Source organism: Monodelphis domestica, chromosome 6 (assembly GCF_027887165.1).
Source record: "Monodelphis domestica isolate mMonDom1 chromosome 6, mMonDom1.pri, whole genome shotgun sequence".
NCBI lineage: Eukaryota > Metazoa > Chordata > Mammalia > Didelphimorphia > Didelphidae > Monodelphis > Monodelphis domestica.
Window position 1 is genome coordinate 98,511,608 of NC_077232.1, and position 22,638 is coordinate 98,534,245.

Here is a 22,638-nt window from a genome sequence, read left to right on the forward strand (position 1 = left end):
ATTGGAATATATCTGTCATACGACAATTTAGTCAAACTTTGTTGGAAAAGCTCATATCTAGAATGACAGGGTGGGTGGTGCAAAAGCAATTCTTTTATTTTTAAACACTTACTTTCTGTCTTACAATCTATACTAAATATTGGTTCCAAGGCAGAAGAGCAGTAAGGGCTCTGGGGGTCAAGTGACTTGCCCAGGGTCACACAGCTGGGAAGTGTCTGAGGCCAGATTTGAACCTAGGACCTCCCGTCTCTAGGCCTGGCTCTCAAGCTGCCCCCCAGACTGTATTTTTTGAGAATACCTGACAACTAGTGGTGATGAGGAAGCCTATAGAAAAGGAGATGCTACATAGGAAAAATGCAAGAGTTTAGGACTGTCAACAGGAACCGAAGAAGAAAGAGAGAAGCAGGCTCAATTGAATAGGAAATGAGACCAGCAGGTGGGTCTCCTGAATTCCAATCTCAGTTCTCTAATTCTTGCTTTGCCTCCACTGTTAAATGAGGGGGATAATCCTTGCCAGGTACCCCAAGGTCCTCAGACATGACTTTATGACCTTAGCTCTCCTCTTGCTCCTAAAAATCTCATCAGGGCTAGTACTGTGCTAGACAGTGAATTAGAACTAGGCAATCCAAACTCTAAGTGGCTCTGGCCATTCACTGTTGACTTTTCTTGAGAGTCAGTGGTGTTTTAAGAGGAAAAAAAGGAGGAGGAAGTTCATTCAATTTGTTTGTGACTGTGGGAACTCTTGGCTCCTGTTTGCTTAGACGAGGGCCCTTGGCCAGTCAGCCAGATCCTTTAAAGGAAGGAGGGGAGGGACTGGAAAGAAGGGAAGAGAAACATAGAGGAGATAAGGAGGAGGTGCAATTTTACACTGGTCAGATTGCTTAATCTCCCTTCCCCCCTTTCCTCCCAGAGCCTTGGGGACAACCAAGGTTTCCTCTGCTTCACTCACCTTTCATTTCCTCACCATGGTCAGGGAAGACAGCTCACCCTGGAGTCAGAAATGCAGGTGCTTCATGCTGGGACTCGTAGTCATCCTAATGCTTGGGATTGTCGTGATCTTCGTGACTGTGATCTTTGCCCGCAGGAGGGACCCACCAGCCGAGTTGCCACAATGGAAGGGAGGAGGAACGACCCACAACTTGAAAGAAATCATATTGGGGAGATGCTTCACTTATATCAGGATGGTGAACCCAGGGCTGAGGTAAGAGGGGACACCCTGCCTTTAGCCATCTGGCAGACAGCTCTGGCACAAGAATACTGCAAACTTCTTGAAACAATCAGCCTACTGTTTGGGAACAGCCAGAGAGGAGGCAGGGAGACACTTAAAATTCTGTGCTGGACATTATAAATTCTTGTCACTTGGCCGGAGGGTGGAGTGAGGGGTACCACTGAGATAAAGCATGCCTGAGTAGGTGCTGAGGCTGTTCCAGATCCTCACTCATGGAAACCGCCACTCATCCAATCATAAACACATGCTAGAAGACTGTCCTAGTTCAGAACCTAGGTTTGCTACTTAGTGTTGACGCCACAATGTGGGGCACCTTCACCTCTAAGCCTCAGTTTCCTCATCTGTAAAATGTGAATGTTGGCTGAGATTATTTTTAAGGTCTTTTCTAACTTGTGTTTTTGTGATTCTGACTTGTGAGTTCTGAGTCCACTGACTTGGACTTCACATGGCAGTAACTGGAGATTGAGGATAACTGCTCATTCGGAATTGTTGGCTAACGATTGTGTTTGTTGTGTTCGTGTGGAGGGTGCAGTGGAGTTCAAAATGACATACACATACTTAAACTTGGTCTCATTGTTTGTTGTTGTTCAGTCCTTCAGTCCTGACTGATGCTTCCTGACCCTGTGGACCATGGCACACTAATGCCATTCATGGGATTTTCTTGGTAAATAAACTAGAGTGATTTGCCATTTCCTTCTCCAATGGATCAAGGCTGTCATGAGTGAAATATAACAAAAGGGCAAACTGAGGTAATTCTCAGAGCAAGACATTTGCTAATAGGGGCATACAGCCTGATAATAAAGGATGAATCAAATAGACCTGTCTCTGGCCAGAAGACCCTGAGGGTGCAACACATTTTTATAGGCATAGAACAAAGAAAATGTGATCCACATCACATAGATCATTATTGGTTGCATCACAAGAAGTGGGCAAAGCCCATGCCATGAAGACTAGCTTTCTCTGTCTCTAAAAAGACAAAATTTGTAATTTAATAAACGTAAAATTTGTCAACTTTTTTATGGGTCCTAGCTATATTCTGAGGTCCCTGACTTACTGGCCAGCTGTGGCATCAGATAAAGCCACTCTGTTAAAGATGGGATGAGGTCAGGTTGTTTTGGCTTCTTGGGGATACCACACAAACTTGTAGGAAATGCTGAGATAATGTTTTATGAGAGTGCTGACAACAGAGTTTTTCTTTAACAAGCTGAAGTGTTTAGGGAGAGAAACTGAACTTTAGCTCGCATGAGATTTTCCACTCAAACCCCAGAGAAGATGCCTCAGGTTTCATGGAATATTGTTATAGAATAAAATCAAATATAAAATTGCTGTTGTTTTTGAGACTTTCATTGTGTCTGACTCTTTGTGACTTGGTGGGCCATACTGTCTATAAGGTTTTCTTGGCAAAGATCCTGGAGTGATTTTCCATTTATTTTGCCAGTACATAAGGGCAGACGTTAAGTGATTTGTCCAAGGTCATACATTTATTAAGTGTCTGAAGTTGGATTTGAACCTAGATCTTCCTGACTCCAGGTCCATCATTCTATCCTCCAAAAAATATTTTTTCCCCTTTGTGACCCCATTTGGTGTTTTCTTGGCAAAGATGCTAGAGTAGTTTGCCATTTCCTTCTCCAGTTCATTTTACAGATGAGGAAACTGAGGTCAACTGAGTTAAGTGACTTGCCCACTGTCACATAGCTAGTAAATGTTTGAGGCTGGATTTGAATATATAGGTCTCCTTGGCTCCAGGCCTGGTCCCCTATCCAATATGCCACCTAGCTGTCCATATTTGATACAATTAAAATTAATCAAAATGCTAAAGGCAGTGAAGGTGTTGTAAGAGATGAGCTTATATTACCAAAATGCTCCCCAGATTCCTGCAATCAAGGAAAACCTTCTGTAGAAGGTATTTATGCATCTCTGTCCATTAGGAAGTGGAGGGAGGCTTAGAGCAATGCCTTCCATTCTAAACAAATATCAGCAATTGTGTTCTAAAGCAAGATCTTCTTTATCTGGTATGCTATAAGTGCAGTGGAGAGAAGACTAGATTTGAAGGCAGGAAGATCTCAATTCAAATCCTACCTGCCTCAGGCATTCTTTGATCATCTGAACCAGAGAAAATCACTCCATCTCTCTGTGGTCCTGACATTGCTCTATTCCAAAGTCTCTTCCAGGTCTGACTTTGAACCCTGACCCACTTTATCCCAAGATATATCACCATGTCCCCACCTCCACCATCTTTTCCAACTTCCCATTATGTGTCATCTCCCTGAATTAGGATGTAAGCTCCTATAGGGCAGGGACTGTTTTATTTGCTTGTATTTGTTTCCCCTGACTTTATCAGAGTTGCTAGCATAGAGTCAAGTGAATAATAGATGCTTTAAAAAAATCTACTGTATAATCCTATGATAATAGTACTATGTACCACCAGGAAAATTGCCAGCATGAGTTAGTTCATTGTTTTAGGGTTCTTGGGAAATGCCTCATTATATTTCATCCTGGATCCTGATCCACAGAGATGAATTTGACAGAGATAAATAAATATGAAGGCACAATGGAAGCTATATCCATATGGTCCAAAGAGGAGCCCTTTTTCTGTTTTGATGGTGGAGCATTTATTTCATCATGAGATTTTTAAGAGTTATGATAAACCTTAGATATCTAATAATTTAACATTCTCATTTTACAGATGAGGAAACTGAGCCCTAGAAGGGTTACATAGCTTATTTGTTTGAAGTCACATTTTGGGTGAACACCAAAGCTTGGCATCCTGATTCTAGAGCCAGTCTTTGTACATCCACATAGTGCTATCTCCCAAATCCATGGTGAATTTAGAGGGTTTGGAAATAATATGGCAAAGGCTAGAGGGTGTTGGATATAGAGTAATAGGGTCTGGGATTGAATCTTGACTTTGCTGCTTGACTCTTGGGTAATTGGTCAAATCACTTATGATTCAAAAGAACTACTGGTGAATACGGCGATATACCCCCTATATACTGCTATATACTGCTATATACCCCCAATCCCCTTTTATTAAACCTTTACCTTATGTTCTAGAATTGATATTAAGTATTGGTTCCAAAGGAGAGGAGCTGTAAGGATTAGGTAATGGGGCTTAAGTGACTTATCTAGAGTCACACAACTAGGAAGTGTCTGAGACTCCATTTGAATCTAGAACCTCCAGTCTCCAGGGCTGACTGTCTATCCACTCTGCTTCCTAACTGCCCCTTACACATCTTCTAATAGAGAGCAGAGGGAGATGCTTTTTTTAGGGAATGAACAATGTGGAAATAAATGTGTTTTGTTTGACCATGCATATTATAAGGGTTTTGCTATAACATTTTTCTTTTTAAATTTGAGGATCGGATGGTAGAAAGAGAAAATAAATGTCATCTGAAAAATAAAATAAATTGTAATTTAAGGAAATAAAAGGCTAAGTTTGGACAAGATGACCTCTAGGGTCCTTTCCTCTCTGACACCCCTCAGCTTTATATCTATGTGCCTATCCATCTTTTTCCTGGATGGTCTGTATGCCTAGAATTTCTCCTTCCTCACTTCTGCCTCTTGGAACTTCTGGCTTCCTGTAAGACTCAGCTTTCATGCCACATTCTGCAAGAGATCTTTCCTAGTCCCTCTAACTTTTAGCTCCTTCCTCTCTGTCTAGTTTATATGTATCTTTACTGTACCTATTTATAAGTGTTGTCTCTCCCATTAGAATTGTCAGCTTCTTGGGGGGTAGGCACTACTTTTACTTTATTTTTGCATTCTTAGGGTTTAGTACATTGCCTGGCACATAGTAAATGCATAATACATGCTTTGTGATTGATGATTAATAGAAAATTCCTGATCTAAGTAGAATAACCTTAATGCCTTTATGGCACCGTTCCTCTAGATAGCACAGAATCCTTTCCACCTGGATAACCACTCCCCACTAGGTAAAGTCACAAAAAAATCTTTGGTAATATAATTTTAAAAGTAATCTTAGTTGGAAAAGCTGCACTGGTAGTCCCTGATTTCAGTCTAATATCTATCTCCTCTGCTTTTTCAGTCCTTACCCTGAGGTGTTGACTCCCAGTCTGCTCCACCATCCATACACATCTCTCTCAGGTGCAACTTAATCCAGGAATGGTCAGTTATAGGTAGTATATAGTTGCTGACTTCCTGCTGAAAGATACTTTTGGAGGAAGTGATAATAAGACCTCTTGGGCGAGTCGATCAATCAACAAGAATTTATTAGAGCAGAACCAGAACAGTTTGTACAAGGACACAAGCATTGTAAAGAACAACAACCTTGAAAGACTTCAGAACTCTGATCAAAGCAATGACCAGCCATATTTCCAGGGGCTCTATGCTACACATCACACGAAAGAGAATTGATGGACTCAAGGTACAGAGATACATGTTTTTGGAGGTGGTTATTGTTTGGATTCATTATGCATGACTATGATTATTTGTTACAAGGCTTTATTTTTTCTGTGAGTCTTTATGGGAGGAGAGTCTTTCACAGGAAAGATGGGGTTAATAATAGTGATACAAAAAATGAAGAGTTATTGAAATGCTTAAAAATACACAAATGAGAACAGAAAGAAATACAGAAAGAAACTCAAGTAAGCAAGATATTTTCACAAGTAATGTGTGGAATTTACATTATAACTTTTTAAAAGCAAAAACTATAAAATAGATTCACAATTTCATATACAATCAGGAGTATGCTGGTAAATGTGTAACAACTTGAAAACACTGAGAAGATGTACATATATGTCACACTTTAAGTTAAATCTTTATTATTAACATTTTCTCCATCACTTTTTAAAGTCTAGACAATCAACAGTAAATCATGCCCTGATTTGTATATTCATTCTGATTTTGGCATTGTGAATGCTCATCCTGAAAATGGGTTCAGCATTCTTCCTTCAATCCTCTTTTTGGATTGACTGGACAGAAACCAAGGGAAACATGGAAATATGGAATTATGGAATATGGAAAACAATATGGGATATGAGGGAGGCATAGGAACTAGTGAAGAAAAGGAATAGTTTATTTTTTTCAAGTCAGAGAGGAGAAAAGATGTTCTCAAGCTTTCACATAGTCTAGGGTCTAAAGCTTAAACAATGAGCTTGCAGTGACACAACTCCTTATAGATATACTGATGATGTGAAACTGAAATGCTAAGACAGACCCAAGTACTTTCAATTCAAAGCCACCACAGTCACTCTCTTTATTTTGTCTGACCACATTGATCTAGAAGTATCCCTTCAGTCTCTGATGTATATACAGTCTTCTGTGCATATAAAAATGCTCTTTATTGGTGCTAAAGTTCAAAATAAAAAATTAAATTTTAACTTCTCCCATCCCCCCTCCCAGCATCTATTAAATGCCTTCCTTGGACCAGTCATTGCTCTTGGTCCTAGGGATACAAAGACAAAACAGGAGTTTTCATTTTATGACAACATATACAAAAATAAATATATGCAATTTTTTTTGTAGTTTAGTGATGGAAGTCACTAATAGTTGCATCAGCAAAGGCAAAGGCTTCATATAGAAGGTGGTTTTTGAGCTCAGTCTTTAAGGCAGTAAGGGACTCTATTATGGGAGAGAGGAGAGAATGCATTTAGAAAAACTCACATCCGACCAGCAAATACATTTTGTTATAGCAGGTAGTACTCACTAAAATTAGGAGTTCCTTATTGATCATTTTGAAGAGGCCAAGGAAGAAGGGAAAGCCTTCAGCTGGATCTAGGATCCTCAACTGAGACCATTTGATCTCCTTGGAACCCTGGGATTGGAAGGGAGAGATAATTGCCCACCCTAGCAAGGTCAGATTCTTTAATTAGTGTGTGGCATGTGTATACCTATTTCTCCCTAGCCCTACAGTTAAAGAAAGACAGTTTTATGTCAATAACATGCCATTTCCTCTATGGTCCTCTGGGCATATCCTTTAAGCTTTATCTGAAGAAAAAATGCTGGAATTGTGGGAAATTTCTCTCTCTCTTGTGATCGAGAGAAATTGGCACCCCTGCAACTTTATTTGTATTATTTTTGTCTTTTTCCTCTGCCTCATTCTTAAATTTATCTGTTGCTTTGTTGTTATCTTTTTCAGTATTCACTGTATTCTCAACCATTTCTGCCTTCTCTCCAGACTCTTCCTTATTCTGTCCTTTCTCTCTGTGTGCCAGATATTCAGAGCACATTCTATGGACCATTTGATCAAACTTATCATCAAGCACTAGGATTTGAGCAGCTTTCTTAGGAGTAACTAGTCTTAGGACGTTTCTTAGGTCTGAGAGAGTCTGAATTGTTGCCATTATGATAACATAGATTTGTGTGACCACTTGCCACATGATAGTACTGGAGAAAGGTACCATAGTCACAAATGAGGTAGAGTTAGCTATGAAATTCATTGTGCCCCACGTAACTCCTGTTGCCATGTTATAAATATTATAGATCCAATTTAGAGCAATAATAGCTAGCACAGATGTCCAGAACATGATCTGCAACATCATGTTTATTTTCTTCCTTATTCCTTTCCCTAATATAATTTTTTCCATTCACTAGCCTGGGGTGGATTCAGGTTTTCTAGGGGTGCCAAATTGTAGTGGTGAGGGATACTGAGAGAGGGGGACTAAATAGATGTTGACCCCAGGAAGCAGGTTGAGGTAGGGGACTGAATTCAAAGGAGCACCTTCCTTCTTGTTCTCTCTCTGCTGGACAGCCCTAATAGAGTCTGTACCTAACAGATGGTGAGTCACCCCTCCCCAAACCTCCTTCTTTGAATATTTTAAATTCTCCCTCCTACTACAAAGTTTGAAGACAATTTCTTATAGTTGAAGGTCTAATTTATTTTCTTTTAGGAAAAAGGAATAAGGAAATAAAAGGAGAGTGGGAGATGAATTTCCCTAGCTAGAACCCCTATCTCTGGTTGAAAGCATCAATTCAAAGTCTCTTCAAAGAAAATAAGGTTGACTTCCCCTGAGGGAAAAACAGTTATATATATATATATATATATATATGTATATATATATCAGCTGGGATCTTCACTGGGTAAGACTCTTTTCAGTTCAGCCAGGTAAAGGAGGGTAAAAGTCAAGCACTTCTTCAGCCTTCCTCCTTCAGAGGAGTTGGCCAGAAAGAAGTCAAGTGGTTAAGTGACCAGACCAGACCACAGTTCTGGCTAACTGCTCCTCCTTTTGAACCTTCTATGGAATTCTCCCTTCCCCTGCTGGGTCTGGAGAATTCCATCCATTCTTCCTCATCTTCTTTGCATCTTATCTCTTTTCATCTGTCTTTGCCCATTCCTTTAGATCACTTTCTCTCTCTCTCTTTTTCTATCTCTCTTTTCTCTCTCCTTCTCCCTCCCTTTCTCTCTCATTTTTATTTATTTTCATTAAATATTTCCCAATTACATGTAAAAATTTTTAGTGTGAATTTTCTACCTCCCTCCTTCCCTTTCATCACTTCTTGAGAAGGTTCACCTTCAATATCAATTCACAATTCAATATTGGAATATGATATTAATTATATACATATATATATATATAAAGTCATACAAAACATATTTCCATATTAAATTACCTTCTCTTAAAACTCAACCAATAGCCACCTAGGACTTTGCATGCCTTCCTCTTCTCCTCTTTTCTGACCAACAGGGAAGTGGTTCCAGTCTGCAAGATTTCATCTAAGTTGTCAACTGTATCCCTGAGTCAGTAAAGGCACAAAACTGCCTTTCTTCTCTTGACCTTTCTACTACTCCCCACCAGTTTTTCCTTGGCTGGTTCTACAGCATATCTTGAACATGTCTACCTCCAACCCTCTTGATTGAGAAATGAAACAGTCATCAATTTTCAGTAAAAGAGGGAGTTGTAGGAAAAGTAGAAATAGTGAAGAAGCTTAATCTGATAAAGAGATTTCTAGATCCCAACATGATTGTAATTCTACATCCTATGTTGCTCAGTTGTTTTTCAATTGTATCTGACTCTCCCATGAACCCTTTTGGGGTTTTCTTGACAAAGATACTAGAGTAGTTTGCTTGATAAAGTAGTTTCTTGATAGAGATAGAGTAGTTTACCATTTCCTTCTCCAGTTCATTTTATAGATAAGGAAATTTAGGTAAGCAGGATGAAATAATTTGCCTATGGCTCCACAATGGTGTCTGAGGGTCAGATTTGAACTTTCCAACTCCAGATACCAGCACTCTAACCACTGTGCAACCTAGTTGCCCTCCTTCCTATACTTTAAGCCAAGTCATTGAAACTCCTAGTAATTGTATATGGTGGGGAGATGGTGATCTTGAGAATCAATTAAATGATAATGGAATGAGGTAAAGGTTGGTGAAGGGATCATCCAAGATGAATCCTTGGGAAATTTCTGGAGGAGGACTAACTGTTCAGCTGGAAAAGCATGTGATGTTATTGAGAGTGACAGCTGAAATGCTATTTCCTTTGCTGCCTCCAGCTTACCACATACCTTAATCAGGCCAACTTCATCTGTGACCCATGTACTAATTGCACTAGTCTTCCATTGTAGAGATGATAGCTTCCATCTAACTTTTGTCACTTGAATTTTTTCACTAGAGTTTTTTTCCTTCCTGCTTCCTGCTGAATGACCTTTTTGTCAAAGGTCCAATGTGTCACAAAAACCTGGAATGAACATTAAAGGTCATAGTTCGGACCATAAGATTACTTACTGCTTGCTTGCTGGAGACACCCCAAGGGTGATCATTTCTGTGGATTAAAAAAGATTTGAGCATTTCTTTGGTGACTAAGATAATACCTGTTTTTCATCACAAACCTTGTCACTAGTTCTTTCTTTGCAGGTGGATAGCATTTTTCATCATGAGTCCTTCAAAATCATCTTAGGTCATTATATTGCTGAAAATAGCTAAGTCATTCACAGCTGATCACCCTTACAATTTTGCTGTTAACTATGTACAATGTCCTTTTGGTTCTGCTCATTTCACTTTGCATCAGTTCATTTAAGTCTTCTCAGGTTTTTCTGAAAGCTACCAACTTTTCATTTATTATAACATAATAATACTTGATCAAAATCATATTCCACAACTTGTTCAGTCATACCCCACTTAATGGGCCTCTCCTCAATTTCCAGTTCTTTGTTCCCACAAAAAAGAGCTGCTATAAATGTTTTGTATCTGTCTCCCTTTCATTTTTCTTTGATCTCTTTGGGATTCAGACCTAGTAGTGATATTTCTGGATCAAAGGGTTAAAATAGTTTTATAGCCTTTGGGGATTTCTAGAATGGTTGGATCAATTTGCAACTTCAACAACAGCTCATCAGTGCACCAATTTTCCCATATCCCCTCTAACATTTATCATTTTCTCATTTTTTTTATCTCTTTGAGATATAAATCCAGTAAAGATACTTCTGGATCAAAGGGCATGCATTCTTTTAAAGCACTTTAGGCATGATTCCAAATTGCTCGCCAGAATGGTTGGATCAATTCACAACTCTATCAGCAATGCATTAGTGTTCCAACTTTGCCACATCCAATCCAACATTTATTATTTCCCTTTCCTGTCAAATTGGCCACTCAGCTAGATGTAAGGAGATATATCAGAATTAATTTGATTTGCATTTCTCTAATCAGGAGGGATTTAAAACATTTTTTCATATGATTATTGATAGCTTTTATTTCTTTATCTGAAAACTGCTGATTCATATCTCTTGACCATTTGTCAATTGGGGAATGACTTGATTTCTTATAAATTTGACTTAGTTCTTTATATGTTTGAGAAATTAGACCTTTATCAGAGAAATTTGCTATAACCCCCCCCCTCAGTTTGTTGCTTCCCTTCTAATCTTTGTTGCATTGGTTTTGTTTGTACAAACCCTTTTTAATTTTATATAATCAAAATTATTCACTTTACAGCTTGTAATGTTTTCTGTCTCTTGTTTGGCCTTAAATTCTTCCCTTTTCCAGATATACTGACAGATATACTATTCTATGTTCACATAATTTACTTATAATGCCATTCTTTATGTTTAAGTCATATACTTGAAGTTCTCTTAGCATGTGAGATATTGATCTAAACCTAATTTTTCCCATATTCTTTATTTATTTATTTAATTTTTAAACATTATTTTATTTGGTCGTTTTCATACATTATTCACTGGAAACAAAGATCATTTTCTTTTCCTCCCCCCCCCCCCACCACCTTTCCCTCTCCTATAGCCGACGCATGATTCCACTGGTTATCACATGTGTTCTTGACTTGAACCCATTTCCCTGTTGTTGGAATTTGCATTATAGTGTTCATTTAGAGTCTCTCCTCAGTCATATTCCTTCAACCCCTGTAGTCAAGCAGTTGCTTTTCATCGGTGTTTTTACTCCCACAGTTTATCCTCTGCTTGTGGGTAGTATTTTTTAGATCCCTGCAGATGTTCAGGGACATTGCATTGATACTAATGGAGATACTAATGGAGAAGTCCAACACCTTCAATTGTACCACAATATATCAGTCTCTGTGTACAGTGTTTTTTTGGTCCTGCTCCTCTCACTCTGCATCACTTCCTGGAGGTTGTTCCAGTCTCCATGGAATTCCTCTACTTTATTATTCCTTTTAGCACAATAGTATTCCATCACCAACATATACCACAATTTGTTCAGCCATTCTCCAATTGAAGGGCATCCCCTCATTTTCCAATTTTTGGCCACCACAAAGAGTGTAGCTATGAATATTTTTGTACAAGTCTTTTTGTCCATTATCTCTTTGGGGTACAGACCCAGCAGTGCTATGGCTGGATCAAAGGGCAGACAGTCTTTTAGCGCCCTTTGGGCATAGTTCCAAATTGCCCTCCAGAATGGTTGTATCAATTCACAACTCCATCAGCAATACATTCATGTCCCAACTTTGCCACATCCCCTCCAGCATTCATTACTTTCCATAGCTGTCATGTTAGCCAATCTGCTAGGTGTGAGGTGATAACTCAGAGTTATTTTGTTCTGCATCTCTCTGATTACAAGAGATTTAGAGCACTTTTTCATGTACTTATTAATAGTTTTGATTTCTTTGGCTGAGAACTGCCTGTTCATGTCCCTTGCCCATTTGTCAATTGGAGAATGGCTTGATTTTTTGTACAATTGATTTAGTTCTTTATAAATTTGAGTAATTAAACCTTTGTCAGAGGTTTTTATGAAGATTGTTTCCCAATTTGTTGCTACCCTTCTGATTTTGGTTACATTGGTTTTGTTTGTACAAAAACTTTTTAATTTGATGTAATCCAGATTATTTATTTTGCATTTTGTAACTCTTTCTAATTCTTGCTTGGTTTTGAAGTATTTCCCTTCCCAAAGGTCTGACATGTATACTATTCTGTGTTCGCCTAATTTTCTTATAGTTTCCTTCTTTATGTTCAAGTCATTCACCCATTTTGAATTTATCTTGGTGTAGGGTGTGAGTTGTTGATCTAAGCCTAATCTTTCCCACACTGTCCTCCAATTTTCCCAGCAGTTTTTATGAAATAGTGGATTTTTGTCCCAAAAGCTGGGATCTTTGGGTTTGTCATATACTGTCTTGCTGAGGTTGCTTGACCCCAGTCTATTCCACTGATCCTCCTTTCTGTCTCTTAGCCAGTACCAAATTGTTTTGATGACCGCTGCTTTGTAATATAGTCTGAGATCTGGGACTGCAAGACCCCCTTCCTTTGTATTTTTTTCATTATTTCCCTGGATATCCTTCCCATATTCTTTTCCAATTTTCACAGCAGTTTTTTTCAAATAATGAGTTCTTATCCCCAAAGCTGGGATCTTTGGGTTTATCAAACACTAGATTGCTGAGGTCATTTCCCTGTAGTCTATTCCATTGATCCACCCTTGTATCTCTTAGCCAGTACCAGATTATTTTGATGACCACTGCTTTATAGTACAGTTTAAGATCTGGTGCTGCTAAGGCACCATCCATTACATTCTTTTTTCATTCGTGCTCTTGATATTCTTGATCTTTTGTTCTTCCATATGAATTTTGTTATTATTTTTTCTTGTTCTATAAAATAGTTTTTGGTAGTTTGATAGGTAAGGCACCAAATAAGCAAATTAATTTAGGTAGGATTATAATTGTTATTATATTAGCTCATCCTACCCATAAGCAATTAATGTTTTTCCAATTGTTTAGATCTAGTTTTATTTGTGTGAAAAATGTTTTGTACTTGTGTTCATATAATTCCTGCGTGGGTCTTGGCAGATAGATTCCCAAATATTTTATGTTGTCTAGTTTCTTGGCAGATAGATTCCCAAATATTTAATATTATCTTGTTTCTCTTTCTATCTCTTGCTCCTGATTTTCATTGGAAAAATATAGAAATGCTGATGATTTCTGTAGGTTTGTTTTGTACCCTCCCACTTTACTAAAGATATTATTACCATTAGCATTTAGTTGATTTTCTAAGTATACCATTATATCATCTACAAAAAGTGATAGCTTAGTTTTCTCATTACTTTCTTTAATTTTTTCAATTTATTTTTCTTCTCTAATTGTTATAGCTAGTTTTCTAGTACAATGTTAAATAATAGTGGTGAAAATGAGCATCCTTTGCTTCACTCCTGATCTAATTGGGAAGGCTTCTAATTTATCACCATTGCAGATAATACCTAATAATAATAATGAAGGTTTAAAATAAATACTGCTTATTATTTTGAAGAAAGGTCCTTCTAATTTCTATACTTTCTAGTGTTTTCAATAGGAATGAGTGCTGCATTTTGTTAAAGGCTTTTTCTGCATTTATTGAGATAATCTTGTGGTTTCTGTTAGTTTGGTTATTGATATGCTCAATTGTGCTGTTAGTTTTCCTAATATTAAACCAGCCTTGCATTCCTGGTATAAATCCCACCTCGTCATAGTGAATAATCTTTGTGATAACTTGCTGTAGTTTCTTTGCTAATACTTTATTTAAGATTTTAGCATCTATGTTCATTAAGGGGATTGGTCTATAATTTTCTTTCTCTGGTTCTGGTCTTCCTGATTTGAGTATCAGTACCATATTTGTGTCATAAAAAGAATTTGATAAGACTTCTTCGATTATTTTGTCAAACAGTTCGTGTAGTAGTGAGATCAGTTGTTCTTTATATGTTTGATAGAATTCACTTGTGAATCCATCTGGCACTGGAGATTTTTTCCTGGGGAGTTCATTGATGGCTTGTTCAATTTCTTTTTCTGAGATGGGATTAAGTATTCTCTTCCCTCTTTTGTTAATCTAGGCAACTTGTGTTTTTGTAAATATTCATCCATTTCACCTAGACTGTCATATTTATTGTCATATAATTGGGCAAAACATCTCCTAATAATTTCCTCTTCATTAGAGGTGAAATTACCCTTTTCATTTTTGATGCTGGTAATTTGATTCTCTTCTTTCTTTTTTTTAAATAAAATTAACCAATACTTTATTTGCTTCTACAGTTATTTTAAATGGGATTTCCCTTTCTATTTCATCTTGTTGGACTTGATTGGTAACACGCAGAAATTCTAATGATTTAAGTGGGTTAATTTTGTACCCTACTATAGTGGAAAATCCTCAGATTTCTCCTTTAGGGACACCCCTTATGCTTAAAGGACTGGCTTTTTTGGGTTATCTGGAACCTTGGATAATAAAATTGGCTCGAGGCTGTAAGGGGTAAGATTTGTCATTTAAAGTAAAATGCTTTTGGGATTTCAACTGAGGCTGTTATGTGAAATACAGTTAAAGATATTTTCCCTGGCCTTTTCCTTTTATGCCAATTTCCCAAAATCATTGGTCAGTCAGTCAATAAGCATTTATTAAACACCTACTATGTTCCAGGTACTATGTTAACCACTGATGATTCAAGGGAGGATAAAAAGAATAAAAACTGTCCTCGCTCTCAAGGAGCTTACATTTTATAAGTAAAATCATAATTCAGATTCTCTTCAACCTTCCTGAAGATCCTTGTTTAAGGTTATACTGCCTGTAGCACCATTTCCAAATCATTCTGGGGTAAGAATTCCAGATAGCTATATAAATACCACACTGGTCTGAGTTTTGGACAGGCTTTTTCACATTTCATTTGTATAAAAACCCAAGTGTGGCCTATGTTCTTTTCAATATGATTGGGTGTCTATAGATATACCTATATACTCAGGCATATATAAGGATATAATAAATGCAATGTTCTTTTGTAGCAACAAATTGGCACTGGATCCAAAAGAATGGATCTTGCTCTCTCCCAGAAAGGGACCTCAGGTCTAGATTGGTCTAGTGGGGTGGGACAGGGATCTAGGGACTCTGACCTCTAAAGAGAGAGATCAGACTCTTTCTTAACTGGTTCTTTGGGTGATATTCTCCCCACCCACCCCTACCTCCATTTTAAAAGCTTAGGTTTGACTCAAGATGAGTTTCTCCACAATAGAGATTAGAAATATATTCAATGTACAATGTATTTCTTCCAACACTAAAGATATGTTTCATACCCAGTGATGAAGCCTTAAAACATAACACAATAATCCATAATTCTTATTATATTCCCTTGGGAGATGTTGATATTTAAATCAAAAGATGGGACATTTTCAAGGGCTATTACAACATCCATTTCCTCTCCATCCTAGCTCTTCATTTTTTAAAAAAACCATATCTTCTGTCATAGAATTAATACTAAGTACTGGCTCTAATGCAAAAGAGAGGAAAGGGCTAGGCAATGGCAATTAAGTGACTTGCCCAGGATCACACATCTAGGAAGTGTCTGAGGCCAGATTTAAGTCCAGGACCTCCTGCCTCTAGACCTGGCTCTCAATCCACTGAGTCACCTACCTTCCCCTTAGCTTTGTATTTTCAGAGTGTTTCTTCAGGATCCAAATCTTCTGAGGAGGCAATTTTAGTCATGAACTCCTCTAACATAGCAATGGTCATCTTTTCCAAAAAGTATAAAGCCAGAAACTGTAGAACATCCTCTTGCTGCCAGTTAGCTCTGAGGAACCCAGGAACAAGATGGCCCCAAGGCTGGAAACATATCTCAGGGTCTCAGTTCTGTCAATAATATTTCAAAAACAACCACCAGCACACAACACTACCCCCCCCCCCCAATCCCACCAAGCAGAAGCAATAGCCAGGGACCAGAGATCCAGCCTTAGGCTGGCTTAGGTAACATATGCTGGATGCCCTTTGTGAGTCTCCCCCAGAGCTGCTAGAAGCAGGATTCACTCTCCTAACCTGCTGTGGGAATTCCCAAAGCATTCTAGGACACAGATTCAAGAGAAAAGAGCCTCAGAGTGGGAATTCTATCTATCTCCTTTTAAAAGCTATTGAGTTGGTGTTCTTGGTTTAGTAGCTAATTGTCTGACACATCAAATCCCTTCTGCTGCCCTCATGAAGATTAAGGGACCATTTTATCTCCCATATATATTATAATAATTATTATATATAACATAGCTTCAGTGCTAAGCACAAGGACTTGGAGAGATCACAGATGCTCAGCTCAGTTTCACATATGTTCCTTGGAATAAATACTATGCCTACTTCATACATATTTCCATTTTAAAGATATAAAAAGAATAACTGACATTCTGAAACGAAGGCAGAAGAATAGTGTGGAGGTGTGGAAATTATGTCATGTGAGGAAACAAAAACATTTAGTAGAAAAGAAAGGGATTATATGATGAGGCATATCTGAAGGACTAGCACATGCAAGATGGATTAAGAATTGTTTTATTTGGCCTCAAAGGAGAGCAACTAATAGCAACCAATGGAGTTATAGAGTGGAAGGTTCTGATTCAGTATAGCAACTTCCTTAGAGCTATCTCCAAGTGGAAATAGTTTCCTTATTTAGTAGTGACTTCCTCATTGCAGGAAAAGTGTAAGCAGAAGCTGGATGACCATAGAGCAAGGGTGCTAGAAAAAAGATTCCTGTGCCAATCCTGGAGTTAGGAGGACTTGGATTCAAATTTGATGTCAGATGCTTCCTAGTTGAGTAACTCTAGGCAAGTCACTTAACGCTGTTTGCTTACCCCTTGCCCTTCTGTTTTAAGAGTTGTCACTAGGGGGACAGCTGGGTGGCTCAGTTAGACCTAGAGATGGGAGGTCCTAGGTTCAAACCTGGCCTCAGAAACTTCCCAGCTGTGTGACCCTGGACAAGTCACTTAATCCCCTTTGCCTAGCCCTTACCTCTCCTCTGCCTTGAAACTAATATATAGTATTGATTCTAAGATAGAAGGTAAAGTTTTTTTAAGAGTTGTTACTAGTACAGAAATAAGAAAAAATAACAAATAAGAAAACAATAGGATTCCTGACTTAGATGGGCATGAATAAATTTTTAAAAGCATCTATTATAGATGGACTATTTACTTAGCACTGTGCTGATAGCTGGGGTTATATACCTCAGGGAACTTACTTTCTAATGAAAGAAACAACATATACAAGAGAGCAATGTCTAGGGGATGGGGTTTTGGTCTGGAAGATCTCAGAGTGGGTTTATACTAATTTATACTAAATTATTTCTTGAATCTCTTCCCACTCTAATATTTTATGATCTGTGGATTTAGAAAGAGGATCTGGGGATAGTGAAGGGAGAGGAAGGAAATTAGGAAATTGTTTTCATTAGCTAAATTGTTACAGGAAGGTTGACCGAAGTGATCAAAGGTGGGAATATAGAATTCACTAGTATACAGGCATAATTTTGCCCTTTCATTTTGATGCTGAATTAATTTTACCATCAAAACTTTTTTTTTCCTACTAGTGGTTGGTTAGAGCACCCTCTTCTGTTTCATTATAATAGTACTTTTTTTTTTTTAGTTTTTTAAAACCCTTCTCTTCCCTCTTAGAATCAATACTGTGTACTGGTTCCAAGGCAGAAGAGTGGGAAGGGCTAGGCAATGGGGGTTAAGTGACTTGCTCAGGGTCACACAGCTACAAATTGCCTGGATTTATATCTAATGAGCCACCTAGCCACCCTTGCTCCTCTGATCTTTTAGGGCACTGTAGTTAGAGTTAGAAACCTAGGTTAGACTTCCTATTCTTTCACCTGCTACACAGGTTGACCTTTAGTTTCTCATAACCTCACAGCAGGCATTGATAATACTTGCACTTTGTTATTGCCGTTCGATTGTTTTTAGTTGTTAGACCCTTTCCCAGTTGGGGTTATCTTGGCAAAGATACTAGAGTGCTTGTCCATTTCCTTCTCCAGCTTATTTTAAAGATGAGGAAACTGAGGCCAAGACGGTTAAGAGATTTGTTTAGGATCACATAGCTAGTAAGGATCTGAAGTGGGATTTGAACTCGTGAAGAACTCTGACTCTCGACCTAGCATTCTATCCACACCACCTACCTTTCCCAATACTTGTCCTACCTACCTCATGAAATGAGCTAATGCATGTAAAACACAAAACATCGTAAAAATGTAAACCATTTATTTGTATTATTTTTTTGAAGTTTCTACTAGGCAAGTTATTTGGTTCCTTCCTGCAGTAATTTTCCCAAATAAAGCCTCATCTCAGAAATGCCTTGAACGTCACAACATAACAGAGTGTACATTCTCCTTCTCCGGAAAAAGATTCCTCCAGAAATAATAAATCCACAGGAATGCGTCTAGTGCTCAGGAATTCTTCTTGCCATGGGCGTCCTGAGGGATAGATTCTTTCTAAAAGAATACCAAAAAAGAAAAAATAAAAATAAAAAAAACAAGCTGATAAAAACAAGATGGCAAAAAAAAAAAGGTCTGAGTGAATAAAACCATGGAAAACTGAATCAAAGAAAATATTAGGATGTTGTATTAACTATTCCAGAAAATGAAAGCAAAGTTTAATAGGCTTTATTAACAGTTTAAAATCACTTTTTAAAGTCTAGAAATCAAAAAAGCAATAAGTCAAACCCTGATTAGTAGCAAGTCAAAGTGTAAATGATCACACTGAAAATTTAACAATAACTTTTCAGAATCTGCTTCCAGCTTATGTTTTGGTTTGTTTTTTTTAAACCCTTACCTTCTGCATTAGAATCAATAATGTGTATTGGTTCCAAAGCAGAAGAGTGGTAAGAGCTAGGCAGTGGGGGTTAAGTGACTTGCCCAGGATCAAAGAACTAGGAAGTGTCTAAAGTTAGATCTGAACCCAGAACCTCTTATTTCTAGGCTTGGCTCTCAATCCACACAGAGTCACTTAACTGCACCCTCCAGCATATATTAAAAAGGAACTTTAGGAACCACTAAGTCTGACTGTTTCATCTTGCAGATGAGAAAACTAAAGTTGAGAGGAGAATAATTTAAGAGTACCATAAATAATGGGGCTAGGATTAGAATTTAGGATTCTTTTGCTGAAGATGATAAAAAATAGATTCATTAATGCACAAAAAGAAAATAAGAGATCTATACATTATAATTGAGAAACAGAGACTCGTAATTATAAGGAAGAACTTCATTTTTCCTAAACTACATTCAACACAACTTGGACTAAGAGTCAGAAGACCAAGGTGGGACGATTTGTCTTGCTCTCATCCGAACAGGCTCTGTTCTTATTTAGAGTTCTTAAATTTTTTTAAAAAAGTGATTTCTCTCTTTGGCTTTGATAAAGTAGGTATAAAATTTATGGAATTCCCCAGAAGCTGCTTCACTAACCTAATTCCCTAGAGGAAATGTTGATTTCTCAGATGAAATTTTCCAGAAAAAAAAATCGAATTAAGAAGTTAGTGGTAATTACAGCTCTCTGGGGGGACATAAAGGGTAGAGCAGAGTTAAAAAAGCAGCATATGAAACTGAGTTAAAATTACAAAGGAGTCTTTGAGGCTTGGATCAAAGCATTTCTGTGTAACTTCTTTCATGTTTTGAGACTTCAAGGTATGGTTTCCTCAAAGATGTGACTGACCTACAGGATTACAACATTCATTACCAAATTTCCATCACAAATGCAGCCTGATTTTTAAAATCTTTCAGTAGGTCTTCTTCTTCCTTCTCAGGGATGTTTCTTTCTTTCTATCCAATACTGAGGTTCACATCCTCAGAAGCTTTTTATTCATGTTTATTTTTTATTTTCCTGGTTTCCTTTCTTAGTTTTCCCCCTCTTTTTATCTCAGATTCCCTTATGAAATATTCTAATCTACACTAAATTTCACAGTCTTTTTGCTTTCCTATAGAATATCTCTTTTTCCACATCCATAATTCTATTTCCTTAAGTATTCTAATCTACCACCAGAATAGAATCCAAAGTAGAATGTGGAATTCATCAGGAATTGTCTAGGAATGTCCCAGAATTCCTGACATGGGTCTCCTGACATTCTTTTTTGTTTTAGATTTTGTTTATAGTTTTTGTTCTTATGCCATTTAAATTTCCCTCTGAACCCCTCTCTCAGAGAACCATCTGGTATAACAAAGAGCTTTTTAAAAAAAGGAAGATAAAATATTTCTGCAAAACTTATCAATACATTGAAAAAAAAATCTGACATTCAATTGACTAGCATCAGTCAATTATGGTACCTACTTTGTGCCAGGAACTAGGCTAACGACTGGGAATAAAAAGTAAGGCAAAGAACAATTCCTGTTCTCAAGGAAGTCAGTCTAATGTGTTATATACATTATATGCAGATGATCCAAACTCCTGGACCTCATACTTTTCCTGATATTCTAGAATGTGATCCTTCTTCCTGGAGCAATTTAGGGGTAGGGTAGGAAGCAAGTTTTAGTCCTTAAATTTCCAAGACAGTCTTAGAGTCCATCCTGAGCAAAAGGCAGAGGCTAATGTAGTCTATACAAAAGTAAGTCTAGTTGTATTGTAGTTAGAATATATTTCAGATGGTCAGGAAGGAGATTTCTATGGCAGTCACTGTGAGATCAGGTGGCATAGATTCACTTTGCTTTCTGATTAGAAGACTCCAGAGCTTCACCAGTGAATCTTAGATTAAAACAACAACAAATTCGGCTGGTATTTAGAGTTAGGTTCCATAATCTGGCTCATGTCCTGTTCATCTCATTCTTTATTTATTCATTCCAGTCAAATAATGATACTGCCACATTGGCATTAGCTGTTCCCCAATCTTGTCTTCTGGTGTCTATTCACAGAGACCTTGGCCAACAAGCACTCCTACTTTGCTCTCTGCTGAAATCCTTTTCTTCTTTCAAGGCTCAGCTCATTTTTACTCACCTGAAAAAAACGGTCTCTTTCTCCTTAAACTTTACTGGAGCATGTGGTCTTACTTGGGTGGATTTCTTTGGTGCTCTTCTCCCATTCTGTCTGGGAATCATAATAATAGCTAGCAGTTACATGGCACCTTGGGGTTTGCAAAGTACTTTATGTCTATTATTTGATCTACACAATAACCTTGAGAGGCAGGTGATATTCTTATTCCTAAGAAACAGGTTAAGGGATTTGCTTGCAGTCACATAACTAGTAAGTGTCTGGCTCAGATTTCAACCTTAGGTCTTCTTATCTCCAAGAGCAGCACTGGTTCCTCTTCATCTAGCTGCCTCCTTTCTCTCATATTTATGTACAAATCCCTGTTACCTCATCCCCATTAAGCTGTAAGCTCCTTGAGGGAAGGAATGGTGTAGAAACATTTAAAAGTTTACTTTTCTCCTTATAGCACTAGGCACAACATATTACATACAGAAGGCGCTTAATTGAATTGAATGAAAAGTAGTCCTAAATTGAAAGTATGTTTTACATAATATTCAGGTAGGGAAAGCTGGAGTCATCTTTGCTTCTTCTCTTCCCATTTTCTTCAGGGTGAAAACCCCCTTTCATCAGTCACCTTTTGGCGGGACAATACCTCTGCCACACTGCAGGTGTGGGTAGCAGCAGTATGGGGTTGCCAAGAAGGGACCAGGACCAGAAGTCTATGTAGCAAGCCCATGCAAGCAAGCAGGGAAGTGAGTTGGGGCTGGAAGAATCAAATAGGTACCTTAGGTCTAGGTAAACAGTATTCCAAGCCAAGAATTCATCTTAGAGCAGCCCTAGTGATCCTGTAGAATCAAGGACTTTCTGTCTTAGATTGGGGGCCATTAGTTCTCTGTTCTCTTTTATATACCCTTTTATGGGGATTTCTCTGCCTCCCACTTCACTAAAACTGTTCTTTCCCAGATTACTATGAGTTCCTTATCACCAAATCCACCAGTCTTCTTTTGGTCCTTTTCTTTCTTGACCATTCAGCAGCATTTGACCCTTTTGACTATTCCCTCCTTGATACATTCTCTTCTCCTGCTTCTGTAATGCTGTACTTGGGTCAAGTTCTTATAGTTTTGATACCTCAAATATCATTTCCTGTCTCATTATCCTTTCCCAGACTTTTAGTTGTGGGAATTCTTGAAACTCCTTTTTTTCCCCCTCTCATCATTCTCTTCCTTGACAATCTCATTCATGGTCTCAGTGATAAAATCTCTTATCATCACTTCTGCCTAGTGCTCCAGTCATATTATAGTTGTCTGCTGTGTATCTTCATCTGAATATCTTAGCACCTCAAGCTCAGATGTTCAAAACAAT

At 37.9% G+C, this 22,638-nt stretch overlaps 1 protein-coding gene across 2 annotated transcripts in view; it reads left to right on the forward strand.

Moving 5' to 3' along the window:
• The first annotated feature begins 805 nt into the window (after positions 1–805).
• The window catches only part of CD38 (CD38 molecule), an 83,375-nt gene continuing 61,542 nt past the window's right edge, over positions 806–22,638 (forward strand). The window contains exon 1 of one of the 2 annotated variants that reach the window (XM_007496699.3): positions 806–1,201. In XM_007496699.3, coding sequence (XP_007496761.2) covers positions 966–1,201 — 236 coding nt within the window. In that variant the 5' untranslated portion in view covers positions 806–965. The remainder of the gene's footprint in view (positions 1,202–22,638) is intronic. The other variant, XM_007496701.3, reaches the window with a different exon arrangement.